General features: G+C 34.9%; 3 protein-coding genes and 1 long non-coding RNA gene across 5 annotated transcripts; 2 read left to right on the top strand and 2 right to left on the bottom strand.

The window, feature by feature from the left end:
• Positions 1-7,734: 7,734 nt before the first annotated feature.
• LOC133675936 (two-component response regulator ARR5-like) lies at positions 7,735-9,933 on the top strand. Of its 2 annotated transcripts, none has more exons than XM_062097500.1 (5): positions 7,735-8,117; positions 8,208-8,284; positions 8,382-8,459; positions 8,598-8,671; positions 9,246-9,933. In XM_062097500.1, exons 1-5 carry the CDS (start codon positions 7,955-7,957, stop codon positions 9,526-9,528), a joined length of 675 nt encoding a protein of 224 aa, XP_061953484.1. In that variant the 5' UTR covers positions 7,735-7,954; the 3' UTR covers positions 9,529-9,933. The 2 variants fall into 2 exon arrangements, with proteins under 2 accessions (XP_061953484.1, XP_061953486.1); XM_062097502.1 differs by having other exon boundaries at positions 7,738-8,117; positions 8,601-8,671.
• Positions 9,934-11,506: 1,573 nt separating this feature from the next.
• LOC133675937 (uncharacterized) lies at positions 11,507-13,672 on the bottom strand. The gene is made up of 2 exons (XR_009835534.1): positions 13,572-13,672; positions 11,507-11,988 (listed from the first exon to the last, which is right to left on the bottom strand). It is a non-coding gene; the product is annotated as an uncharacterized LOC133675937 (long non-coding RNA).
• On the top strand, positions 11,656-14,542 carry LOC133675935 (formin-like protein 4). The gene is made up of 2 exons (XM_062097499.1): positions 11,656-12,693; positions 12,794-14,542. Exons 1-2 carry the CDS (start codon positions 11,657-11,659, stop codon positions 14,112-14,114), a joined length of 2,358 nt encoding a protein of 785 aa, XP_061953483.1. The 5' UTR covers position 11,656; the 3' UTR covers positions 14,115-14,542.
• Positions 14,543-17,060: 2,518 nt separating this feature from the next.
• On the bottom strand, positions 17,061-22,467 carry LOC133675787 (coatomer subunit alpha-1). Its single transcript, XM_062097267.1, has 4 exons — positions 22,191-22,467; positions 21,651-21,886; positions 20,638-21,132; positions 17,061-20,392 (listed from the first exon to the last, which is right to left on the bottom strand). Exons 2-4 carry the CDS (start codon positions 21,856-21,858, stop codon positions 17,442-17,444), a joined length of 3,654 nt encoding a protein of 1,217 aa, XP_061953251.1. The 5' UTR covers positions 21,859-21,886; positions 22,191-22,467; the 3' UTR covers positions 17,061-17,441.
• Positions 22,468-23,511: the final 1,044 nt, after the last annotated feature.

The raw sequence follows: 23,511 nt of genomic DNA, 5'->3' as shown, positions 1-23,511 counted from the left end.
AAGAAAAAATATATTCAGAATAGATTTATTTCACACAACCAAAGAAAAGTGACCACGTGTTATTATGGAAAATCGAATCTCAATAAAAAACAATGAAAAGAGTCCATTCCAAGTGACCAATGGCATTTTGGTGATAAGATCGTGGGAAAGTAAAAAACAACATTTTTTTAACAATTGAGCGTAGAATGTGCTGTGCTGTGCCATGTCATCTCGTGGATTCTGTTGCCGAAATGAAAGGACACAGAAAATCAAATCCAATCTCCTCGCAATTCCCACCCAACTCTTGCATCGCATCCCTCTTGGATTCGATGGATGCCCCATGATGGCCTTTCCGGGCAACACAGACAACTATATTAATAAAATATTATATTAATGCTTCAGGAAAAAAAAAAAAAAACTAAAGCACAAGATACGATACAAATTACGTTACTATGAAATATAACAGTGAATTAATGATTTTATCTTTTATCAAATTATCCTAAAAGACTTATCTTAGGGTGAAATAATCTTTCTTATATTATTTATTTTTCATTTTTGTTTTAATGAAGTTAAAAAAGTTTTGAAAATTAATTTAGGTTTTTTTTTTGGTTTTTCATGTTGGGTTTTGCATTATAACAAGATTAGTAAAGGAGTAAATTGATATTTTATATTAATTATTTTTTTTTAATTTTTAAATATGTTAGGTTCGTGTTTTGCACACTAATGCGCATGGAGGGTATCTGTCACGCTTCGATGGCCTGTACAACATCATTTGGCGATGAAAAATTACTCTTGTCATGTCTTTAGATTTCTTGTGGTGTCCTCTTTCTCTTCTGACAATATATTTTTGGTTTTTTTTGATAAATTTTTGCTAGACTATTTTTTTTTCTTTTCTCTCTCTTCTACTTTGAAATTCGTGTATGTCAATTAAAATCTTAGGATAGCCCCTTTGTTAAGGATATTTGAGTATCAATCCTCGTTCTTTTGATTTTTTATTTGATTTTTATACTTGGCTTTTTTTAAGTTTTTGTTTCGTTTTTCAATTTTATTATTCAATCTATTTTTTTCTTTTTCAAATCTGGTCCGCGTTCTTTTTTTCTTCATTTTTCTCTTATCTCTTTTATAAACTTTCATTTTGATTATCATTCTTTTGATTGCTATTTTATATATTTCATTCTTTTTTGTGATTGGATTTTTTTTTCAACTTCATCATTTGACATTTGATTTTTTAAGGTTTGAGCTTCATGATTTTTCCAGTTTGAATGTTTTTGATTAAATGACCCGGGTCACGAGTTTCAGGATCTAACACGAGTTCTCATCCTTTTTTTCATGGACTTATTTTCTTCTTCGACTTCTTTACTGTACATTGATTATTTTAAAAAAATATTGGCTTCATAGTTTTCTTTAATTCTCTTTTTATATAGTTATCTCAATCTCATGATTTAGCTTATGAGTATGGCGAGTTAATCCAGGTAGGTTTATGTCTTTTTATTCCTTTTAGTTGCATATTTTTTTGGGATTCTTCTGTGTTATTGATTTTTTTTGTAAAATTTTATTATTTAATATTTAATTTGTTGAGAATTAATTTTTATGATTTTTCTATATTTGATGCTTCCAATTAAATGTCCCAAAGGTACGAATTTTAAAAGCTAACAATGGTTAGCATCAAATTTTTTTGTACTTGTTTTTTTTTCCATCTCCTAATTTGACATTGTTTTTTTATATAAAAAATAGGTTTGGTTATTTTTTTCATTTTTTTTTCTGTTGGACTATCTCAATCTCATAACATAATCTATAGGTTTAGAGGGTTGACTCAAGCAGATTCAAATATTTTTTTGGCTTATAATTATTATTTTTTATGATAAATTTTTTTCTTTTATTTTATCCCTTTTTTTATCGCTTTTTTTTTAATTTTTAAACACACTTGCATTAATTTAACATTTATTTTCTTAATTTTATCCGAGCCGAACCGGATCTCGAGTAAGATATCTGGGTCATATTATATACACTTTAGGAAAGTAGAGGCCAATCCAATCACCGAAGATCAGGCATATAAAAATAGTACAGTATCTTCGAAGTCATCGGTCACCTGTCCTGCATACAGAACATATCTTCCTATGCTGTCGTTGGCAAACTGGACGCTATCTGTTACCGATTTTATTACTCGTGAAAGAGGGACCTTCACGCAAATGGAGGGGAGATATATATATATATATAAAAGAAAAGAAGAGAAGATTACATGACAGATATATATATTGCTTTTTCTATGGAATCCCACTCAGTTAACCCTTTTGCCTGTTGCACAGTGTACGATGATGTCATCTCAAGTATATATTTTCTTCTTATTATTATGATTTAAACTATGAGAATACTAATTAATTTTTTATTAAATTCTTCCAAAAGATGAGGTATTAAAGTTTAGTTTGATTAATATAAAAACTATCCTGTTTTTTTTTTAAAATAATTTTTTAATTTATTTTTAATTAATATTTTTTTATATTTTTAGATTATTTTAATATGTTAATGTTAAAAATAATTTTTTAAAAATAAAAAAAATTATTTTAATATATTTATAAATAAAAATCACTTTAAAAAATCACTCAACCTCAAACATGCTTTAATATATTTATTGTATAATAATAATAATAAATTCTTTTGTAAAGGAATATCCAATCAAAGATTTTGTGATCCGTCGAGGGGTCACGGCCACAGGCAGTCCAAGGGGCGGCCTTTCCAATATTTGACGCCGCCGCTTCGGACCTTTCTTGGTCATCGAATAGAAACTTCACTTTCTATTTGTCAGGTCCAAGAGGTCAGCAGCCCTCATACTGTATGCTACAGATAGTTAATAGTAATAAATAAATAACAGTATTTAGAACTAACGGTGTTGACTTAGGGTCAAAGGGACTTTTCTTGCCATTCTCTCAGTTCTGTGATCCTTGGTGATTAGACAGAAAGGCATCCATCCTTGTAACGGGAAGAAAAGAAAAGCAACCTGCACCTATTTTTGAAGTAAAAGGTTTCCTCCTTTTGTTTTTTTTCCCTCACTTTTTTTCTCATTGAAGAATAAACCGATCATTAAACCATAAAATGTGGTGACATTTTAAGTCTTGTGGAGTTGAACCTAATATAGAATGCTTATAATACGAGTTAAGATTCTCTAAATCATTTTTTTTTCACTTTTTCAACTTTTTAGGTTCAAAACATGAGGAAAAATAAAAAAATTTCTTTAAATATACATGTGGAGATATATCCTTAAAATCATTTTGAAATGGATTTAGTCTTACTCGACTTACAAACTAGATTAAAAAAATGTTTATTATCAATTAAAAAAAATATAACTATAAATGTTAAATAATCAATTCAATCCAAAAGCTTAAACTGTTAGGTAAGGTCCTAGTATATGATTTATATTATTGTTTAACACATTCTGTCAAGTGAAAGCTCTTTGGGTTTGAAACTTGCATAGACTTACATTACCTAGTGTTTAATTTTTATCAAATAAATACAGATTATAAAATTCGAATTCGTGATCGCTTGATCATCAAGGTTCTGATACCATGTTAAAGAATCAATTCAACCCAAAAATTTAAACTGTTTGGTGAGATCTCACGATATAATTTATATTATTCTCTAGTAATAAGAGAATGTGAAAAAACTGAAACTGAAATGGTATAAATATAAAACCTAAAATTTCATCATAAAACTAATCATTTTTAACTCATTATTTTTATCAGTTATAAAATAATCATTTCTAGGTTCAATACTTATAACTTGTCAAATTCCCCAGGATGTAATCCATGCATTTATCTTAATTAATCAGAATAGAAATATAAATATTTTTGCTTTTAATCCCTTTCTCTTTATCCTAAAAACCTTCTTTCTTTTAACTAATACTAATTTTGGTGGTTATACCATTACATTTGATTTTTTCTCAATCCAATTTATTTGGTGATTTTACTCCCCTTTGAAGTTCTTTTCTTTGTTATTTGTGTATCCTCTTGGTGGATTTATCACCTTGTGGTGAAGTTTTATTCAAGATTTTGATATTTTTAAAAGATAATATGATGATTAATTATTGTCAACCCGTTGATCGATTGTTGATTTCTTGATCGATATATTATATATTTTTTGTTTCTTCATTCCAATAAGGAGAAACTACAATTAGAAATTTAATCTTAAACGGAGTCATATAACAACTCACTAATTAAACAAGTTCTTAACTTGATTTTTAAGAAGGTAAAAAAAGATAACGCCAGAAACACAAACTAGAGAAGAACATAAAAGAATAAAAGCAATAAAATAAAGCTTGTAAATAAAAGAAATAAACCACGATAAGAAAAAAAAGAAGCAGTATATTATGGAAAAATATGAATAAATTATATATATAGGGTTGACCATCATCTTAAGTTGTTGAATATCCTATTTATTTTGTTATAAAAACATGATTTTACATAAATATAAAATTCTAATCCTATACGAATTACTTATACTAGATGAGGATTGTGCAATCTTAATCCTAGTATAGTTTTGTACTCCTTTATTTGCACACACTTTTATAATAGTCATACATGTTTGTATCAATTTGTAATATTCACCGGTTATCATATTTCAGTCTTTTATTATATACAGGACTTGATTGATTGGTTGCTAAACTCTCTCCTCATTAGTTAATGGTCGACTTTACCCTTCCTCATTAGTCGATGATCAATTTTTTTTTTTACTAGTTTGCTTGAAAACCAGTGGTGAACAATTATTGTTCTTATTCACACAATACGTCAATGGTTTATTTTAGTATAAACAATGTGATTCATACTCCTTTATTTAAGACAAATGAAGGAATATTGACTTGCCTTTTATTTTAAAATTGATAAAAAAAAACAACCATGAATGTTGTCAAAAATCAAACATTGTTCCTCTAAAATGCCAACCATGTTTCATTGTTTGATATGTTAGCTAATTAAATAATTTTAAAAAAAAATATTTTCTTTATTTGGTTATGCATATTTGTTCATACAATTATTAGTTGACACTAATTTAGGCTTTATAAGGGTAGTTTGTACAATAATATTGCCCTCAAGTTTATTATCTTATTCAATTGTCACCATGCTTATAAATTTAAAACTTTTTTTTAGTTGAGGTGATTTTCTCATTAATAAGAACATCTCCATTTTGTTCTTTCTAAGTGATAAATACTGCCTTTTGATCATGTTATTTGAGTGGCTAGATTTAGGCCATCATTATACTAATAATTTTCTTTGCTCTAGTTATTTAGTTATTGACCTACTACATTGAATATTTTTATAGCATTTCTCATGCTCGATATTTGGTTTACTTGTTTAACCAATACATGTGTTTCTTCAAGTTCGAGTTGGTTGCTTATTTTTTATTTTCTTATCATCTTTGTGATGGCTTTTTCCATCTTTTTAGAAATTTCTTTTAAAATATGTCATTTGACTTGCTCAAGATCTAAAGCAATCTTTTACGTGGATGAAGATGATGTTTGACTTTGTATCTTCCTCACTCTTTCTATAAAGGGATTTTTATGCATATTTAGATTGTCTTTAATAAAAATTTGTCTATCGATCATCTATTAATATATAATCTTTTATTAATTTTTTTTCATCAAACAAGAAGAAACTATAATTTTAATCTTAGTTCTAAGTAGAGGCATATAGTAGCCTCACTAATCAAATGAAATGTTAATTCTTAACTTGATCTCTAATTAGTTAAAAAAGAAAAATGATAATACTAAAAAAACAAACTACAAAAGAACATAAAAGAAAATGAAAGGATTAAAAAAAGATTGTAAGTAAAACAAATAAACTGCAATAATCAAAATAAATCAATAAATAGTAGAAAGTGCAAATAAATTATGTTTATGGGGCTGACTATTAATTTTCCGTTGTTGAATGACCTATTTATATTATTATAGAGACAAATTTTATGTAAATATAAAATTGTAATCCTATATAAACTATTTATAATTAATAAGGGCTATATAATCTTAATTTTTGTATACTTTATACTTCTTTATACATATCCTTTTGATAATCAAATGTATTTATATTAATCTATAATATCCATTTTATCTTGCTAAAGATTTCTATTCTATATAGAACATGACCAATCAATTATTAAATTCTAATAATCTTCTTGATTGATGATCGGCTTTACCCCTCTTTAGTGGTCAATGACCGACTTCAAATTTCTTAATTATTTTGCTTTAAAAAATAATAATTAACAATTATTGTTCTTAATCCAATGACATGTGAATGATTTTTTTTTTTATATATATAAACAGCTTGTAATCTAGATTGTGTTTGCAAGGATGACAAAATCACTTGTCTCTATCAATATAGGGCGAGGACGGGGAGGTATAATCCATCCCATTTCCATCATTATTGTTCAAGAAAAGGTGAATAGCGAGAGAAAGATTTTTGAAGAGAGCTTTGGATTACTGAAAAATAAAAGTTTTCCTTTCTATAGTATTATAGTTTCAAGCCTAATTATAATTTATCTTGTATAAAATCTTCTTTGTATGCTTTTAATGAGCATATAGTTAGCATCTTTTTTTTCCCTCTTAATATTGATATAATTTGGATATGCTTTAAATTAAGATGTGGAAGCGTTTTTTTATTTTTTAAACAATAAAAACTTTTACTTTTGGTTGAAAAAACTTACAAATATTTTTTTAAAAAAGATTTTAAGATAAAAAATTGATATGATTCTTTACTTGATGCATGTAAGAACACAATACTATTTGATATTACATGTAATATAAATAACATGATTTATTAGCAAGGGGTGTTTGAGATTAGGGGTGAGCAAATAAACTAAAAAACCAATTAAATTGAGAAAACTGAAAAAAAAACCAAAAAAATCAAACTGTAAAAAAACCCAATTAAATCGATAAAATTTTTGAAAAAACTAACTGGTTCGGTTATATAAGTCTGAAATCAAAAAAATTGGAAAAAAACCGAGCAAAATCGGAAAAAAACCAAGCCAAACTGAAAAAAATCGAGCCAAACCGGTTTGAACAAGTTTTGTCAAAAAAACCAAACCGAACCCAAAATCGGTCGGTTTGAACAGATTTCGATTTTTTTTAAAATAAATTGGCTTGGGTTTTTTGAATAAAAACCGAACCGAACTGAAAATAATTATCTCTATTTGAGATAGTAGTAGCAATTGTTTTTAAAAATATTTTTTTATTTAAAAATATATTAAAATAATATATTTTTTATTTTTAAAAATATATTTTTAATATCAGCAAGTTGAAACGATTCAAAAACACTAAAATAAAATAAAATAATTTAAAATAAAAAACAATTTAACTTTTTAAAAAATTCTGATAGAAAGGCCCAATATATTTTATACTCTTCTTCAAATCACTTGTTTTAAAATTAATAAAAAAGATAAAAATTGAATTGTATAAAAAAACCAATATTCAGGAGAAATTCTTTTTAGTAAAATCATATGATGTGATTCTAAAATTGTGCGGATAAAATCTTGAGAGATTAGGAAAAAATTTTGAAAAGAATAATCTACTCTATTATTCAAAATTGAAAAAAAGAAAAGAAAAGAAAAGAAAAGAAAAAGAAAGGACATAATAACGCTGTTTGGCACTTTTGCTTTTGTCTTGTAGTGGAGAGTGAAAATCTAAGAGAGACCATAGTATCCATGAACGTATGACAGGACAAGAGACGAAGTGGGGCTACTTTAAGATTTGCTAAGATCTCAAGAAATGAAATCTTCAGAATCTCACGAACATTTTCTGCTTTAAAGAAAGAGGGGAACATGGCAATATCTCCCTCAAATCTTCTCCCTTTTCATTTTCATATAAATCCACCCACAAACTTTGAAACCACACTACTTTTAAACTTTGACATATAGTAGCTCTGCATTGCAAGAAAGCCATTACCAACCAAAGACCCCGTCAAAAGATACACCACACACACACATATTTTCTGGTGATATGGCAACGGCCGGCGAGATCTTAAGGCGAAGTTTGACGGAAGAAGTTGGATTTTCTAAAGGGTCTGTTTCTGGTTCAGAGGAGTTGCATGTTCTTGCTGTAGATGATAGCTTTGTAGACAGGAAGGTTATAGAGAGGTTGCTTAAGATATCATCTTGTAAAGGTGATCCTTTTTTTTTTATTTTGAGGTTTTAATTAATGGTCTTTGTTTTTTGTGTTTTTGAAACTGATTGGGATTTTTGGATATTTGCAGTGACTGTTGTAGAGAGTGGGAGTAGAGCTTTGCAGTATCTTGGATTGGATGGAGAGAAGAGCTCTGTTGGGTTCAATGTAAGGAAAAAAGAGTAACTTTATTGGATCTCTGTTTCTTTGCTGAGAAATTAAGTGGTGCTGACGGTTTATTATTGCTTAATCGTTGTGATTATAGGATTTGAAAATCAATCTCATCATGACCGATTACTCCATGCCGGGGATGACAGGATATGAGCTGCTTAAAAAGATTAAGGTCCGTGCGATCCTCTTACTTTCTCCACATACCTTTTTTGTTCAATCTTTATTTTGTTGCTAGAATGCATAAGATGAGAAATGAAAATTAATTTATTGAATTGTATGTTGATGGGGTTTTGGAAATTTGTTTTTTTAGCAGGAATCATCAGCTTTCAGAGAGATTCCTGTAGTGATCATGTCATCTGAGAACATCTTGGCTCGTATTGATAGGTATCCTTCTCTCTGGCTTAATCTTTCTTTTTCTGTGGGTTGGGTGGAAAGATGAATTTTTCATCTTGTCTAATGTTTTGGAGTTCTCTGTCAATTGATGAACTTTGAGTTAGAAAAGGAAATAAATTTGTTAAATATTATGGTAGCTAACAATTCAAAGAGCAAATCTGGACGAATATCTTAGATTTTGATCCGTGTCGAGTAGGATACAGTTCTTTCTACGACTCTGCCCAAGTATAATTCTGTGGAAATGAAGGGCTAATTTGATGTAATTACTGATTACTTAAGCACCGTTTAAAATTCTCTGATTCATTGTTTATTAGCAGCATATTTTGTTGTATCAAAGTCTGATAATATTTTCAGTCTGCCTGTATTTTTTTAAGATGTCTCTGTTTTCAACCAGATATCAGTTCTATGCATTTTGAATTATAGAATATCAAAATTGTATATGGGGTGAGCTTGCTCGACAAGTTGATCTCCGCGATGAGATTTTCTTTTCCCTTTTTATTTTATTTTATCATGATTGTATCAGAAATGATCATTGATGCTAACTGCTTCTTATTAAATGGCTCAGGTGTTTAGAAGAAGGGGCAGAAGAATACATACTTAAGCCAGTGAAATTGTCAGATGTGAAACGAATTAAAGATGTTATAATGGGAGGCGATGGAGAGCAAAAGAAAAGGAGAAGTGTTAGGAAGAGAGGAAGGGAAGATTGTTTCTATTCATTATCACAACCACAGCTTGTACAATCATCCTCGTCCCCTGCTTTTGATTTTCTGCCGTCCGAACTTCAGTCTTCATCACCGTTTTCTACTTTGAGTTTGTCAAAGAGGCCTAAATTGCAAACCAGAGACTAATTCTGCAGTCACATGGATTGGATTGGCAATTTTGTTAGGTCTTGTTTATACTCAATAGCACACCCTGCTTCGGACAGGAGATCACTTTCCCATGTTTTGCTCATACTTGGCTGACTTAACCTGACATGAAGAATTGATCAGCACATGAAGAAGCAAGTGTAGGGAAACCGTGAAAGGGATTTGAAGAACACATTAAGAAATTCTTTTGTTGATATTCTTTAGAAGATGGCATTTTGTGTGAAATTGCTATTGCTAGAGGGATTGCACCACAATCGTGCAATCGATTATTGTAGCCTGGCCATCTGAATGGGTGCCATTGTTTTACTAATTTTGGTCTTCATCAATGCTCGGGCTTGCTTTCTGATAGGCCAACACATTAATAAACACTTAAGCACATATTTGTTATGATTAATTGTATGGAAAGATGAAATCTCGTTGGGATCGTTTAAATCACAATTCTTCAAATGTTTGCGTTGCCTGGTTATCTCTTGCTCCTTCTCCGTCTGCCAATTATCGTCTGTTGTCTCTCCTTCTGCTAGGCCTGGTAAAACAACGAGTTCGTGTATTATAATTTAAGGAGATAGCATATGTTCCTGATATAAGCATGGGCGAAGAAGCCGAAACCCGTCTCTACTTTCTCATTTTTGAAGATTTCTGCTGGATCAGCCAGTCTTGATCGAGCTTGCATGTCAAAAGTCTAGGCAAGGCAAGTTGCTAATTCCTTCAGAAACCATTAAAGAAAAGGGGCTGCTATTATAATCTTGGATGGAGCAATACAACCAATAGCTTGATCCAACACTATCTAGCCTAGTCCCACTCAAATTCTTGTCGGTTGTTTCTACACCCTTTTTTGCATCTCTTGGGAAACTTTCTACCCACCGGAAGGTTTCACTTTTTTATCATACAGCTATGTGACAGAGGCTTCAGTCCCCAAAGAAGACCAAAACAACCATGGTCCACACACTCTTATCTAATTTGGACGGAGTTCCCCAGCTACTTGAATGTCCAGTCTCTTAACTATGCTAGGTGCCCACTATGATTCGACAAATCTGGCAGCATTGAAGACTTTGTTTTCACACTCGCGAGCGCGCACAGACGCCTTCAACCTAGAAATTTAATAAATATATTGCTAGAAGGATTAACAGGTTTGGTTTCATTCATTGCAGAGTATATCAATTTGCTATCTCTTCTAATTTATTTCAGCTACCAAACGATCATAAGAACGCGACCATCCATCGTCCAAGAAAAGGGTGCGAAGCTTTCAAATCATCCCGCAAACCATGAACTGGATGTAGGCCTCAGTTACCGACCAGCCTGCCATTCTTAATGTCTTGTCCCTCTACCAGAATTAAGGCCTCCTTGGGATTGTGCAGCTTGTGTTCGCTTGGACATGTAACATGCGTACAAAGGGGGTCCCAAGACAAGTGAATGAGAGACAGTCCCATCTGGCTCCGAGGCAGCTTGTGCTGGCTTAGAAACGTGCTCCTTCCAATACAGAAATGTCTTTTGGTTGCCCTAGTTTTGTTTGGCAGGTGGGTGCCTTGCAAATTAATGTTTTTCTTGATTACCATCTTTTTTTGTTAATGCACAGGACAATGCAAACCCTGCAACTATTTTAATCTTAAAATATTGCCATTAGAGACCTTGCATCCCAGCTCAACATTTTCTATTTTTTGGCAAAGAAAGTAGCGCGTCTCGATAACAAAAGCAGCTCAAGGATATAGCAACAAAATGCCAATACAAGTGACATTGTTATGTCAAGATACAAGACTCCATTTGGCACTAGCATGACTTCATCATCATCGTTGATCACAATGGAACTCATGCAGGACGGCTAAAATGTCAAGCCAGCCCTATTCACAACAAAATCATCCGACCTTAGAACAAGAGCCATTGTTTGCACATAAACAATTTCATCATCAGGACAAGGGCAGTTAAGTACATATAATAAGACAAACCCAGGATGAGTAAACAAAGCTGCTAACAACAACTACCTTCATTGAAGCTGTCAGAAATAACACAATGCAGAAGACAGGAAATTGCTCAAAAGCCGCTGATAGCCACAATGAACTAAAACAACCAAGATTCTCTCCCTTTCTCTACATCCTTGTCCCTGGTTCACGTCGGAATGATGGTCCAGTCGCGGTTCCATCCATGTCTCATTTTCTTACTGTTTTTCTCCCCTCCCCTTTCTCATTCTTATTGTAAACAAAACTCCTCACAGAAGACAGAAATTTCTCCTGCATTTGATTCTTCACCTGCAAGTTCAATGATAAGATCTGCAAGTTATGAAGCAGTCTCTCCCGATCATGATAGGGAAATGCTGATGCCTCAACTCTTGGGACCTCCTGCCCGGAAACAGGCAATGGAGGAGTCCTCATCGTCAAATGGAAAAGTTGTGGCAGCCATTGTTGTCACAGCTGCAATCACTCTGGCCATTGCTGTGATCTTCTTCTTTATCTACTTGAAATTTACCAAAAAGAGGGAAAAAGTTATGGCAACTAGTGACGAGCTCAAAAAAGTTAGCAGAAAAGTGAAAAAGTTTGCCTTCGATGAAAATGGGCAGGATTTGCTTTATGTAAAAAGTTTTGACAGGAAACCCAAAAACACTTTCTCAAAGGTTACGCTGAACCCTAGCTATGAAGAAGAAGGGGAGGAAAAGAGGGTGGATGTGATAGTAGAGCAATTAAAAAAGTATGAGCCACAGGAAGTTTTGCTTTCATCTTATGGAATTGGTCATGGGAAAGTAACAGAACCAGTTTTGCGAAATGGAGAACCTACAGCATTAGTTTCAGAAATGGAAAGTCCAAAACTACCTCCTCTACCATCCCCTCCAAGAAAGAAAATCCCACCACCACCGCCGCCGCCGCCACCACCTCCTCCTCCAGCTCCGCCTACATCAACAAAACCACCACTTAAAACAAAGAAAAATCCTGCATCACCACCCCCACCAACTAAAATAGGCGGTTTAATCTCATTACAGAAACCTCCACCAGTTCCAAGAGGGAAATTAAATAGCAAGAGCAGGGAATGGGCTCCAACAGAGGGAAGCTTGAGAGGGACTAGCAGTGGGCATACAAAACTAAAGCCACTGCACTGGGATAAAGTAACAGCCGATGTTGATCATTCAGTGGTTTGGGATGAGATTAATAATGGCTCTCTCAGGTTTCCCTCTGAATTTTAAAATATTAATTTTTCTTTTCAGAGCACATTGCATTTCTTAGGTTGATATTTCTGATCCATCATTTTCCCATTTTTCTGTCAGATTTGATGACGACCTAATAGAAACATTGTTTGGATATACAACTGCCAATAACAAAATCCTTCTCAGAAATGAAGTTCCATCAAGTAGAAGCAGCTCCAACCCTACCCCAGCTACTCAAGTTTTCATCCTTGAACCAAGGAAGTCTCAAAACACGGCAATTGTACTAAAATCTTTAGCAATTTCTCGCAAAGAAATTCTTGATGCTCTTCTCGAGGGTCATGGACTTAATACAGATGTCCTCGAAAAGCTTACCAGAATTTCCCCGACTCAAGAAGAAGCAGTCAAAATCACCCAATACAGGGGCAACCCATCTAAACTTGCAGATGCTGAATCTTTCCTTCACCATATCCTGAAGGCTCTTCCTTCGGCATTCATCCGTATCAATGCAATGCTTTTCAGATCAAATTATGATTCAGAAATTCTTCATCTAAAGGAGTCCTTACAAACACTTGAATCGGGGTGCAAAGAGCTACGAACCCGTGGCCTCTTCTTAAAACTTCTTGAAGCCATTCTCAAGGCTGGCAACAGGATGAATGCTGGAACATCCAGAGGCAACGCACAAGGTTTCAACCTTACTGCTCTTAGAAAGCTTTCCGATGTTACAAGCACAGATGGGAAGACTACTCTACTTCACTTTGTTGTAGAACAAGTAGTTCGATCAGAAGGTAGACGTCGTGTACTTAATCGGAACCATAGTATGGAAAGAAGTGACAGTCAAAGAAGGATAAACAGTGATTTGAATTCAGACACATTGACAGAAGAGAGAAACAAAGAGTACCTGTTGTTGGGACTACCAGCATTGAGGGACATGATTGCTGAATTCTCCAACGTTAAAAGAGCAGCCGCAATAGAATTTGACAGTTTCGTCAACACATGCTCCTCTCTCACAGCTCGTGTCACAGAAACTCAGCAACTCGTGGTAAACTTTGGCAATAGTGAGGCTGGTGGGTTTTTGATGCAAATGAAAGGATTCTTGGAGGATTGCGAAGAGGAGCTTAAGGTGGTCAGAGATGAGCAAAAAAGGATTATGGAGGTTGTTAAGAGAACAACAGAGTATTACCAAGCAGGAGCATCAAAACAGAAAGAAGCAAATCTGCTTCAACTGTTTGTTATAGTGAAAGATTTTCTTGACATGGTTGATCGAGTCAGGGTAGACATGTCCCAGAAGGTGCAGAAGAAAAATGTGGCAGCAAGAGCAGGATCATCATCACCACCTTCACCTCCATCAAGTAATCCAGTGAGATTTCCAGACTTCCGTTTACATCCTATGTCAGATATGTCAAGGGCAACATCTTGGAGTGAATCAGATGATGGTTTCTGAACAACAGGATTTGTTCACATCTGAACATTACATTCAGTTAAATCAAGGAGTTGGCTCCCACGGAAACAGAAGTACAAAAACATGATATTCACCAAGCTTTTACTGCATAGGTACATCTGTCTGAGACTGAAAGGGTTACTCTGCCGGGGAGAGAAAGAAAAAGAAGAAAAACGATCAACACAACGCGAAAATCTTAGCCCCGTGAGACAAGAAACCGAGAGAAAAGGCCAGATGGACAGGAGAGCAAACAATAAAAACCTCCGAACGTGGCATTTGCTGACCTATAAACGCAAATAGGCACAAAAATATATTTCTTAGTAATTGTTCTTCAAATTTCCAGCTCAACTACGTTCTTCTAAACTTTGTGTGCTCTGTGTTGATTATGAGCATATAAATGGTCGTGTTACCTAAAGCAATTTTCTTGCAAATTTAAAGCTTCAAATTATAGAAAGAAAGTCATTGAAGCAGAACTTGAGTGGCAGTGACAATGGCAGGGGCGGATCTAGAGATTCTTTCCAGCGGGTGCAATGTTTAATACGATACCAGGAAAATTCTACAGTCTACTGCAGTAACTTTCCATTGATACTCTGATCACTCATCTAAGAGTAGAAGAGAAAGCAGAAAACCAAGATAAAGTCATTGAACTTAATACTAATCAAAACTCCTTTCACATACCAAAAGCCAAATCGAAAGTTTAATGGTCATTTTAAGCCAAGTAATTTTTTTTTTTTTTTAAGAAAAACCTTATGGAAATCATTTTTACTCCAACCAAGCAAGAAATAATGGGACCAATTCCAAACCCACTATCAAATAATGACAACCACACTTATTAATTAAAAATAATTATGCTTGCTTTGCTTGTGATAAATCTAGCTAGGCATGGTGCTAGAACTTGAAGTTTCCAAAAACACAGACTTGTTGCTGAAGCTAGCATTACCAAGGAGCCACTTGTGGCTATGATTTCTAAGATAAATATTCTCAAAGGCTTAGATGGATTTATTCAAAAGCTACTCAACATGTCTCCTATGATAAAACCTTATTCAAGATGTATACCATCTTTGATCGGAAAAAAAGAAGATCATGCTTGGTGATTCACACACTACTAAATAGTTGGGGGTTGGAGATGTTCTTAAAACTCCCAAAAATTTAGTTTATGATTTTCTTTCAAGTAAGGGTAGTCTTAAACAAGTTAGTTATTGAGTTTGATCAATATATACTTTCAAATAAAGGTTTATTTTTGAAGAAAAAAAAATCTGTGCTTATGATGGGATGTTTAATTTTAAAATTGAAATGAGTGAAAGTTCTACCTCTGCTAATATGGTTTCTTCTCTTTATACTCGTATCATTAGGTTAAGAATAAGTTCTTTCCTAGTAATGTCTTGTAAGGTCAAATCAATCGTAACCGTAAATAAACAAGTTTTCTCTTTATTTTTGTTTATATATATATATATATATATATATATATATTACCATGTTCAATTTGTTATATTTTAAGGAATAAGGATTGATCTTTATCAACCATAAACATGTGAAATTAAGTTTTATATGCTCTTTAAGCAATTTAAACGAGCCAAGCATGAACCTAGCAAGTTTAATCCATTGACGACTCATTATGATTGATTAACTGAGAAAGGGATTATTACAGTGAAATTAGAAAGAACAATGAAGGAACAGAAGCTGTGAGCTGTGTCATGCGGGAGTTACATTAATCCATTAAAATAATATTTTTTTATTTTTTAAAATTTATTTTTAATATATCAAAACAATCCATTTTTTTTAAATTTTTTTACAAAAACACTTTCAACTACAAATACAAACTGAACAATGCTTTTAAAAGTGGAGTTCATGAGAAAAGATTGTGTACACATAGATGAATGTGGTTAGTAGGTGCGTCCATATGCTTAACATTTAGTAGCGAGTTTGGATTTATAATTGATTTATTGCCTATCTTATGAGACACAAGGCACATTAATGTGAGCTGGTATATTTGTAAATCGGCGGACTTTGGAGGATCCCTTTTGTGTATTTGTAAATTGACAAGCTTTGTGAGATTCTTGTCACATAGGTCCCTATAATATTTGAACATTTCATTTTAGTCCCTTAATGCCAAGATATGTTTGCTGGTAGGTTCTTGATTTTGAACTTATTTCATTGTTTACTAAAAAGAAGGAAAACTTGCTCCAGCGTGAGGGTTGGAAGCTGGTGGATGTTACTAATAATAATATATCGTTTTTGCTCCTAGTTATTTAGACATAACATTGACCAGAGAAGAATCGAAGGGAGGGCTAAACAGGTGTCAATCAAGACCTAAACTTGTGCATTTTAGGGTAGTGTCCTTTCATTTTAGGGCTACACAGGTGTCAATCAAGCGAAAGGAGGTGAGGTTCCCAGTCCTTCTATTTTTCGTCTTGCTATTTACTAATCCAGATCAAAATAATAATGTTCACATGCTAACCTTGAGCAGAATGGCTAATTACCTCCTCAATGAGCGCGCACCTTTTTGTATTGATCACAGCAAACTACCGAAGCAGAAGCTGCTCACACCACAGTACGATATTATTCCACAACAGGCGGAAAATATACACTGATGAAATCCTCGTTCTCTTAGTCCTAGCAGGCTTTTCAAAAGCGCCTCACAAAAAAGGAGAACTATATTGTGAGATGGTTTGTTTAAAAACAAGGTTCCAACTATGCCTCCATGGTGATTGGTCAATCATCTCCTCCCTCCTTCCAATCCACTGTAAAACTATTTACACAAACAACACAGCACCATGCAAAGTTTTGGCAAAAAATCCGCAGAAAGTAGGTTAAGGAAGATGCATCAAATATGATCGAAGATAGCATTTTGCCGGATAGATAGATATTCAGCAAGTATGATCGAAGATAACATGTTGCCGGATAGATAGATACACATTTCATCCAGCACATCGTACCGCCAAAACCAAATTCAACAAAATAGAAATAAGCAAATTTGCCAAATGAAATCTGCATACACTGACATGTAATTTGTCCTGCCTATAAGAGGATATATCATCTAATTTAACAAAGGGCCCTTGACTATTCTTGTCTATGAACAAATAACAAGAATAGCCCAAGTCAAAATTCTCAAGTTGTTTATTATATTGAAATCATAATCAACTAAACAAAGGAAAACAAGCAGAAAAAAAAGTAGACAGCACAAGCAAATCATTGGAATCTTAAACTCTTCTACAGTATCCCTTACCTTTTTTTACCTGGAACATGAAACAAAGAGAGAGAATGTTTCCTGCTGCCAGTAGGATGAGGTGAAAAATGATTGAAAAAAATGCTCCATGTTCAACTTCTTGATCATCGTATCTGGGAAGGGGAACAGAGCAACCCTGAAGCATCTGCCCCAACTACTGCAAGATCACACACAGTACACAGCTGCCCTTCCTGGCTTGGTACAAATCGGGAACCACAATATGGACAAGAGACGTCCTTTTGTCCTCGGTAAATTGGAACATAGGTTGCACCACATACCACAAATGGATTTCTGAAATCATAGTTCAGCTGAGCGGCATCTGTCATGCTCCTCTCTGCAGCTGCCAATACTTGCCTGGCAGCCCTTGCCTGGTTCTCATTCGGGGGGTTTGTCTCCAGTAGCCGCCTAGCAAAGTTAGCTGCTGTGGCAAGGTTCTTATTCTTGAAGCAAACAGTCATTGCATTTTGAAGAGCAAGCCTTAAGTGAGGAGCTTGAAGGTTGCAGTGGGTGAAGTACGCAGCAAGCTCTTGTTGGCGCACTGGATTGTCTTTCATCTCCCTCCTCTTAAGCTCCATTTGCAGACCCAAAACATACTCTTTGACTATAATAATCAACTCCTTGACTTCATCAACTTCCCTCCTCGAATCAACAACAATCAGAGGAATTGTGTGAAGAATGCCAAGGAAGAGTCTAAGTGCCTCTGTAAATTTCCCAGTTGTCGTGGCCTTGTAACCAGCCTTAAGCTTCTCTTCCAACTGAGAGAAATTGAACACCAGAGCTGGAGGACCCCTAACATTAGGGCTGGCAGACTCATTCCATCCCCGTTCAACAGCCAGTGATATAACTGGGGTAGATGAAAATGCACGAAGATAGGTATGGCTGCCTGAGTAAAGATCAAGAAACATGGACTTTAATGGGACAAAGTTTTTAATTCCAAGTTGTCTGTTGAGTAGTCGCATAGCCGTATCAAAATTGCCAGCTGCGGCATGATCAGCAGCGAGTGAAGATCTCTGAATCCAAATCTGACTTACAGGCATACCAGGAGTTGGAGCCACAAAAACTGATGAGCGGGCACTGACAGAAGCCCTTGGTGTGTCTGCCTCGGGAGGTAGCTCCAGATCTTCAAGGTCCCATCCTCCCTCTTCATTTTCTTCAGCTGCTTCCCCATCCTCCAAAATTGCTGAGACATCCCCATTTTGCAAACCATCCACATCGACCATGTCCAGTTCCTCACCCCAGTCACCATCAGCAGCTTCTTCATCCTCATCAGCACCACCTCTGCCCATATTATCCAGCCCACCTTCAAATATACCTTTCATAACTCTCAGAAGTGGCCAATCACCACCGCACATAATAGGGGCTGGAGGCATCAGAAGGGATGGTGTTTTGCCCTCTGGCAAAGATGGAATATCATCTCCCAACTCAGCTGCTAGACGTTCCACAACATCCTCTAGGCCATGGACCTTAGCTGTGGCATAAGCAAGTGGCAAATGGCCAGCATTCTCCAGGATCTTAACACGTTCTCTGACATCACCCAAATACAAGGCATTGTGAAACTGACCCATGACATCATTTTTAACTTCAGCAATTCTAAGCATCTTAGAGAGCTTTTCCAAATTCCCAGTTACGAGATAAAGGAAAGATAACCTCTCAAAATTTTTTGTCCTCTGGTAGGCATATTCAACTATACCTGCATTCCCTTGGCGAAGAGCTTCAACCCCCAACCTATACCAGTGGTCTTTCTCATCAATTTCCTTTGCTGAAGCAACAGCAATCTGAATATTTCCACTCTCTAAAGCCAAATTAAACCTAGTTCTCTCATCTTTCACAAAATGCAGTGCGACTTCTGGGAACCCCTTCTGTTGCAAATAAGCAATCATTGCCTGACCACAAAGCTGGGAGTTCCTTATCATGCTCATAACATTTTCATATTTCTTCTTCAGCAGAGATAGTTTGAAGATGTATTCTGTTGCATCAATAACAATAACCTTATTCTTCCCATCCCGATCCAAGCAAAAGATGGTATTTCCAGAAATCTTAGTAATATATATGGGGACATTGAGGGTTTTGATAATGCCACTATCTCCATTGGGCAGGCAATATTTGATATGATTCAAAGTCGTGTAAATGAAAACACCATTATCATCCCAGGCTCCACTCTTTACACGAATTGTTTCGTGGAGAGTGCACTGGTGCACAAGCTTCTTGCTAGCAATGATAATGGCATGTTTGCTTAGCAAGGCAACACTTTCCATGTCATTGGACCAAATAACATACTTGATAAAAGGTGTCTGCAGCTCCCCAAGAACAAGCCTCTGCTGGAGATCAAATATGACCACCCTATCCTCTGTCCTGCAAAGCAAGTTACCTGTGCCAGCATAGAATATAGCATCTGCAGAGATGGGAAGACTGCTCTTTTTGACAACTTCATTCTTGAGGTTCTTAACTAGGACTTGATTGCTGCTCTTGTCAAGCACAGCAAACCTATTCCGAGCTACAAAGACAGCAGATCCACCAACACCTCTCTTTGCCTCTGGCACAGCATCACCCCTAGCAATGCTGTCTCTAGGGATGACGTACAGCTCATAAGATCCTCCATCCACATCCGAACAGATAAGGACAGCATTTTCTGTAGGACTGTACGAAAGAGTTCTTGGACTTTGATTCAGGCTTGTAGTACCAGGTCGTCGAATGGGAATTACTTGCGTATCTCTTTGAGTTGAAAACTCAAAAAATCGTAAAAAGCGATCTTTGGTATAGAACAAAGAATCACCACTCACAGCAAAAGCAGGCCTTTCTCTCTCTAACTTAAAGACAATCATGCCACTGTCGTGACCTGCAGCCAGAAGATTCATCTCGGGATGGGATGCAAGGATCCAGAATCGGTCATGCTCTCGGCGGAAAGTTTGGACTCCAGTTCGTTTAGTTACATCCCAGACACGAATGCTTTTATCCTCTGAATTAGATACAATTATATCTTGTTTGGCATGGAACATAACACATGACACATTGTTCATGTGTCCTCTTAATGTGTCCACTTCCCAGGCCTTTGTGTCTGAAAACAAAACAAACAAAAAACTTCATATGATGAATTATCCCAGGCAACAAATGCACACAAAGAATAGGGGATGCCAGGGGGTCAAAATTTCAGCTCTCAAAAATAAAATATAACTACAAATCCTCAACCCAAAGACAGCAAGAGAACTACAAAGTAGTTTGACATAGATGCTTAATAACCATTTCATTGATGATAAATATCAATGCGAGTCAAAAATCAATAACAGGTAGTCAATGACTTACCATTCATGCGCCACAACTTCACTTGGCGATCATCTGCTCCTGAAACAATCAAAGGAAGTGTAGGGTGGAATGCAGCCCAGTTGACACCTCGGTCATGGCCTTCCAAAACATACTTAACAACTGCATCAACACCACCAAATAGGTCACTGTTCATCTGAGTCAACCTCATGATGTCATCAGCAGGGGACACCGTCTTTTTTCTCAGAGCACCAATATCCCAAACGCGAACAGTCTGATCTAGAGAAGCCGACACAACAAGGTCTTCTTTAGGGTGGAATGAGGCACACATCACATAATGATTGTGTCCTGTCAACACAGAAATGCAAGTACGAGACTGCCAGTTCCAAATGCGGATGGTCTGATCATCACTAGCACTCACAATCCACGGGTATTCATGATGAAACTGCACAGTGCGAATGTAATCAAGATGTCCAAGGAGCGTAAACAGACACCTATGCAATTTGTAGTTCCAGACTTTAATCTTGTAATCATCACCTGGCCATCAATTTACAGACATAAGCATCCTTTTTTAAAAAGCAAAGGAAAGCACAGCAATGTCTCTTTGTCATTGTAACCAGGACTGGGAGTTGATCCTACTTGAATCTCTGATGATAGGTTTTAAGACTATGATATCTACCCCCATTCAAATAAAATCAACATATATCATTGTGAGGTTGGGTAGGGAAGATGAAGGAAAACATTAATATAAATATCAATGCCCACTTAAGAAGAGTGATAACACAATTTTCTGAATCCAAAATCCAACATTATATTCTATCAGCACATAAGAATTACATCTTTCATCCAATCAAAATCCTAAATCTAGCACCTTGATCTTACTTCTGCCGAAGGAGAGGGGCGGGGGGGGGGGGGGGGGGGTTCCTATCATTCCATCAAATCACAAGCAGATCTACTGTAACCAAAACCAACAAGACAAACCTAATAGGACAAATGGTTACCAGAATCACTTAAAAACCACAATGTCATTACATAAAATGAGGGAAAACAAGTACCTCCAGATACAAAAAGAGGCTGAGATTTGTGGAAATGAACACCACGAACAGGGCCATCATGCTCATCAAAGCGATCAATGAGCGTGCCCATACGATAGTCCCATAGCTGGATCACACCACTGTGAAGGCTAGCAAGGATCCATGGTCTCTTACTGTGGAAACTCAGCCCCTTCACTCTATTACTCTTGGTCTCAAACTTGGTCAACATCTTCTTCAATCCAACAAAAACACTACAACTACACACATCAACAACAACAACAAATCACCAGTCAATCAATCAAAAAAATCACACGCCAATTTTCATCATCACACCCACTGAAACAATAGAAAAGAAAAACAAAAACCTAATCCCATCACTGTTCCATAAAATCAAATCAAAACAGATCTACAAGAATCTAAGATTCACTAAAACACAAAGAAATGAGAGATAATTAAGTTAGATCTGATTGGGAACTTGAGAGATCACATTAAGGGATCGAATTCTAATCCAAAAACCTAGAGAAATTAGATCCAATGGTTCGGATTAGAAAGAAATATTACCTTTAGATCTGATCAAAATAAACGGAAACGCATCTGCAATTTACAAAACAGTATTGGAATTTGAGTGAGACTGTAAATTTGTTTGTGTTTAAAAAAAAAAGAGAGAAAGCAAGAGAGCTAGACGGGGGAGAGAAATTTTTTCCTTTTCCTTTTCTTTTATTTATTTTTTTGGGAGCGGGGCTCTCTCTTTATTATTATGGAACTTTAGATCTGGGTCTCGTCGAGGAGTCAAGTGCGTGTGTGAGTTCATTTTAGAGAGAAGAATATATGGAGGGGATTTCCGTAATTTTCAAGAGTATGACTCTGTGGATTTTTTGTTATTTATTATGATGTTAAGGCACTGTTGACCGTCCGATTAGAACTTGTTTGCTGTGACTTTTGTGACATGGGAATGGTGGCCGTTGGATTAGAAATTCGAGGGGTGTGTTTTCATTTTATTTTTTTAAATAATAAATGTAGGCTTGTAAATTAAGCAAGATTTAAAGAGAAGACAGTCAGTTGGTGGTCAGGTCTGGATCTGTTATTCTTTAGGCAGTGTTAATTCATATGCTTTGACTTAAAAATAATGGACAGTGGTAGCAATAATGAAAAATTACTGTCACATTCCTATAGTTGAATAAAAATAAATTATTTTGTCTTTGTTTATTTAAAAATTATAGTTTAATAGTATATAATTAGAAAACACATTATATGTGCATAAAAAATTAAATTATTTATAAAATTATTATTATATTTTAATTAATAATTAACGAACTTTTATAGTGTTAAAATTATAAAGTTGCCAAAAAAATTCAATCTTCCCTAATTTTTCCTAACCTTTTCTTCCTCACTCTACACTGTAACCAATCTTATCTCCATCATCATTTAAAATCGTATTCATGATCTGGCACCCAAAACACCCTTTTATTTTCTTTTTTCTTCTCCTAAGCTGAACACCATTCCATTCGCTCCTATATCTTTCTTTTCACGAACAATTATGGTAAAAAATTAACTCTAAAGGGTGTAAATCAACTGATTAAATTCTATGTTTGCTATTTAGAGGTCACCAGTTCGAGTTTCATAAACCTTAGAACCACTAGAGGCTTACATAATCATTAACTTCAGGGTCCGTGAGATCAGTCGAGATGGGCGCAAGTTGACCCATCAATTAACACAAAAATCACCATGTTGCTCCCCTTTCTCTCTTTCTAAAGTTGTGGTCTCATATTCAAAACTCTCTTTTGTAATAAAAAAAAATGTACATACCCTATTTATTTATTTATTTAATAAAGGATTTAAAAACTAAATTAACCCTCTAATTTCATCTAATGTATTATCTTTA

The sequence above is a fragment of the Populus nigra genome, chromosome 16, assembly GCF_951802175.1.
Source record: "Populus nigra chromosome 16, ddPopNigr1.1, whole genome shotgun sequence".
Classification (NCBI taxonomy): Eukaryota; Viridiplantae; Streptophyta; class Magnoliopsida; order Malpighiales; family Salicaceae; genus Populus; species Populus nigra.
Note: the sequence above shows the minus strand (reverse complement) of the source record. Positions and strands in the feature narration are given on the sequence as shown.

Bases quoted from the DNA above. Each gene is read 5' to 3' on its own strand.
- LOC133675936 (XM_062097500.1), top strand. From the start codon at position 7,955: ATGGCAACGGCCGGCGAGATCTTAAGGCGAAGTTTGACGGAAGAAGTT. The intron at 8,118-8,207 runs GTGATCCTTTTT...GGATATTTGCAG, and splicing joins TAAGATATCATCTTGTAAAG to TGACTGTTGTAGAGAGTGGG. The intron at 8,672-9,245 runs GTATCCTTCTCT...TAAATGGCTCAG, and splicing joins ATCTTGGCTCGTATTGATAG to GTGTTTAGAAGAAGGGGCAG.
- LOC133675935 (XM_062097499.1), top strand. From the start codon at position 11,657: ATGATGGTCCAGTCGCGGTTCCATCCATGTCTCATTTTCTTACTGTTT. The intron at 12,694-12,793 runs GTTTCCCTCTGA...TTTTTCTGTCAG, and splicing joins ATTAATAATGGCTCTCTCAG to ATTTGATGACGACCTAATAG.
- LOC133675787 (XM_062097267.1), bottom strand. From the start codon at position 21,858: ATGTTGACCAAGTTTGAGACCAAGAGTAATAGAGTGAAGGGGCTGAGT. The intron at 21,133-21,650 runs GTACTTGTTTTC...ATTGATGGCCAG, and splicing joins GCCTCTTTTTGTATCTGGAG to GTGATGATTACAAGATTAAA. The intron at 20,393-20,637 runs GTAAGTCATTGA...TTTTGTTTTCAG, and splicing joins GAAGTTGTGGCGCATGAATG to ACACAAAGGCCTGGGAAGTG.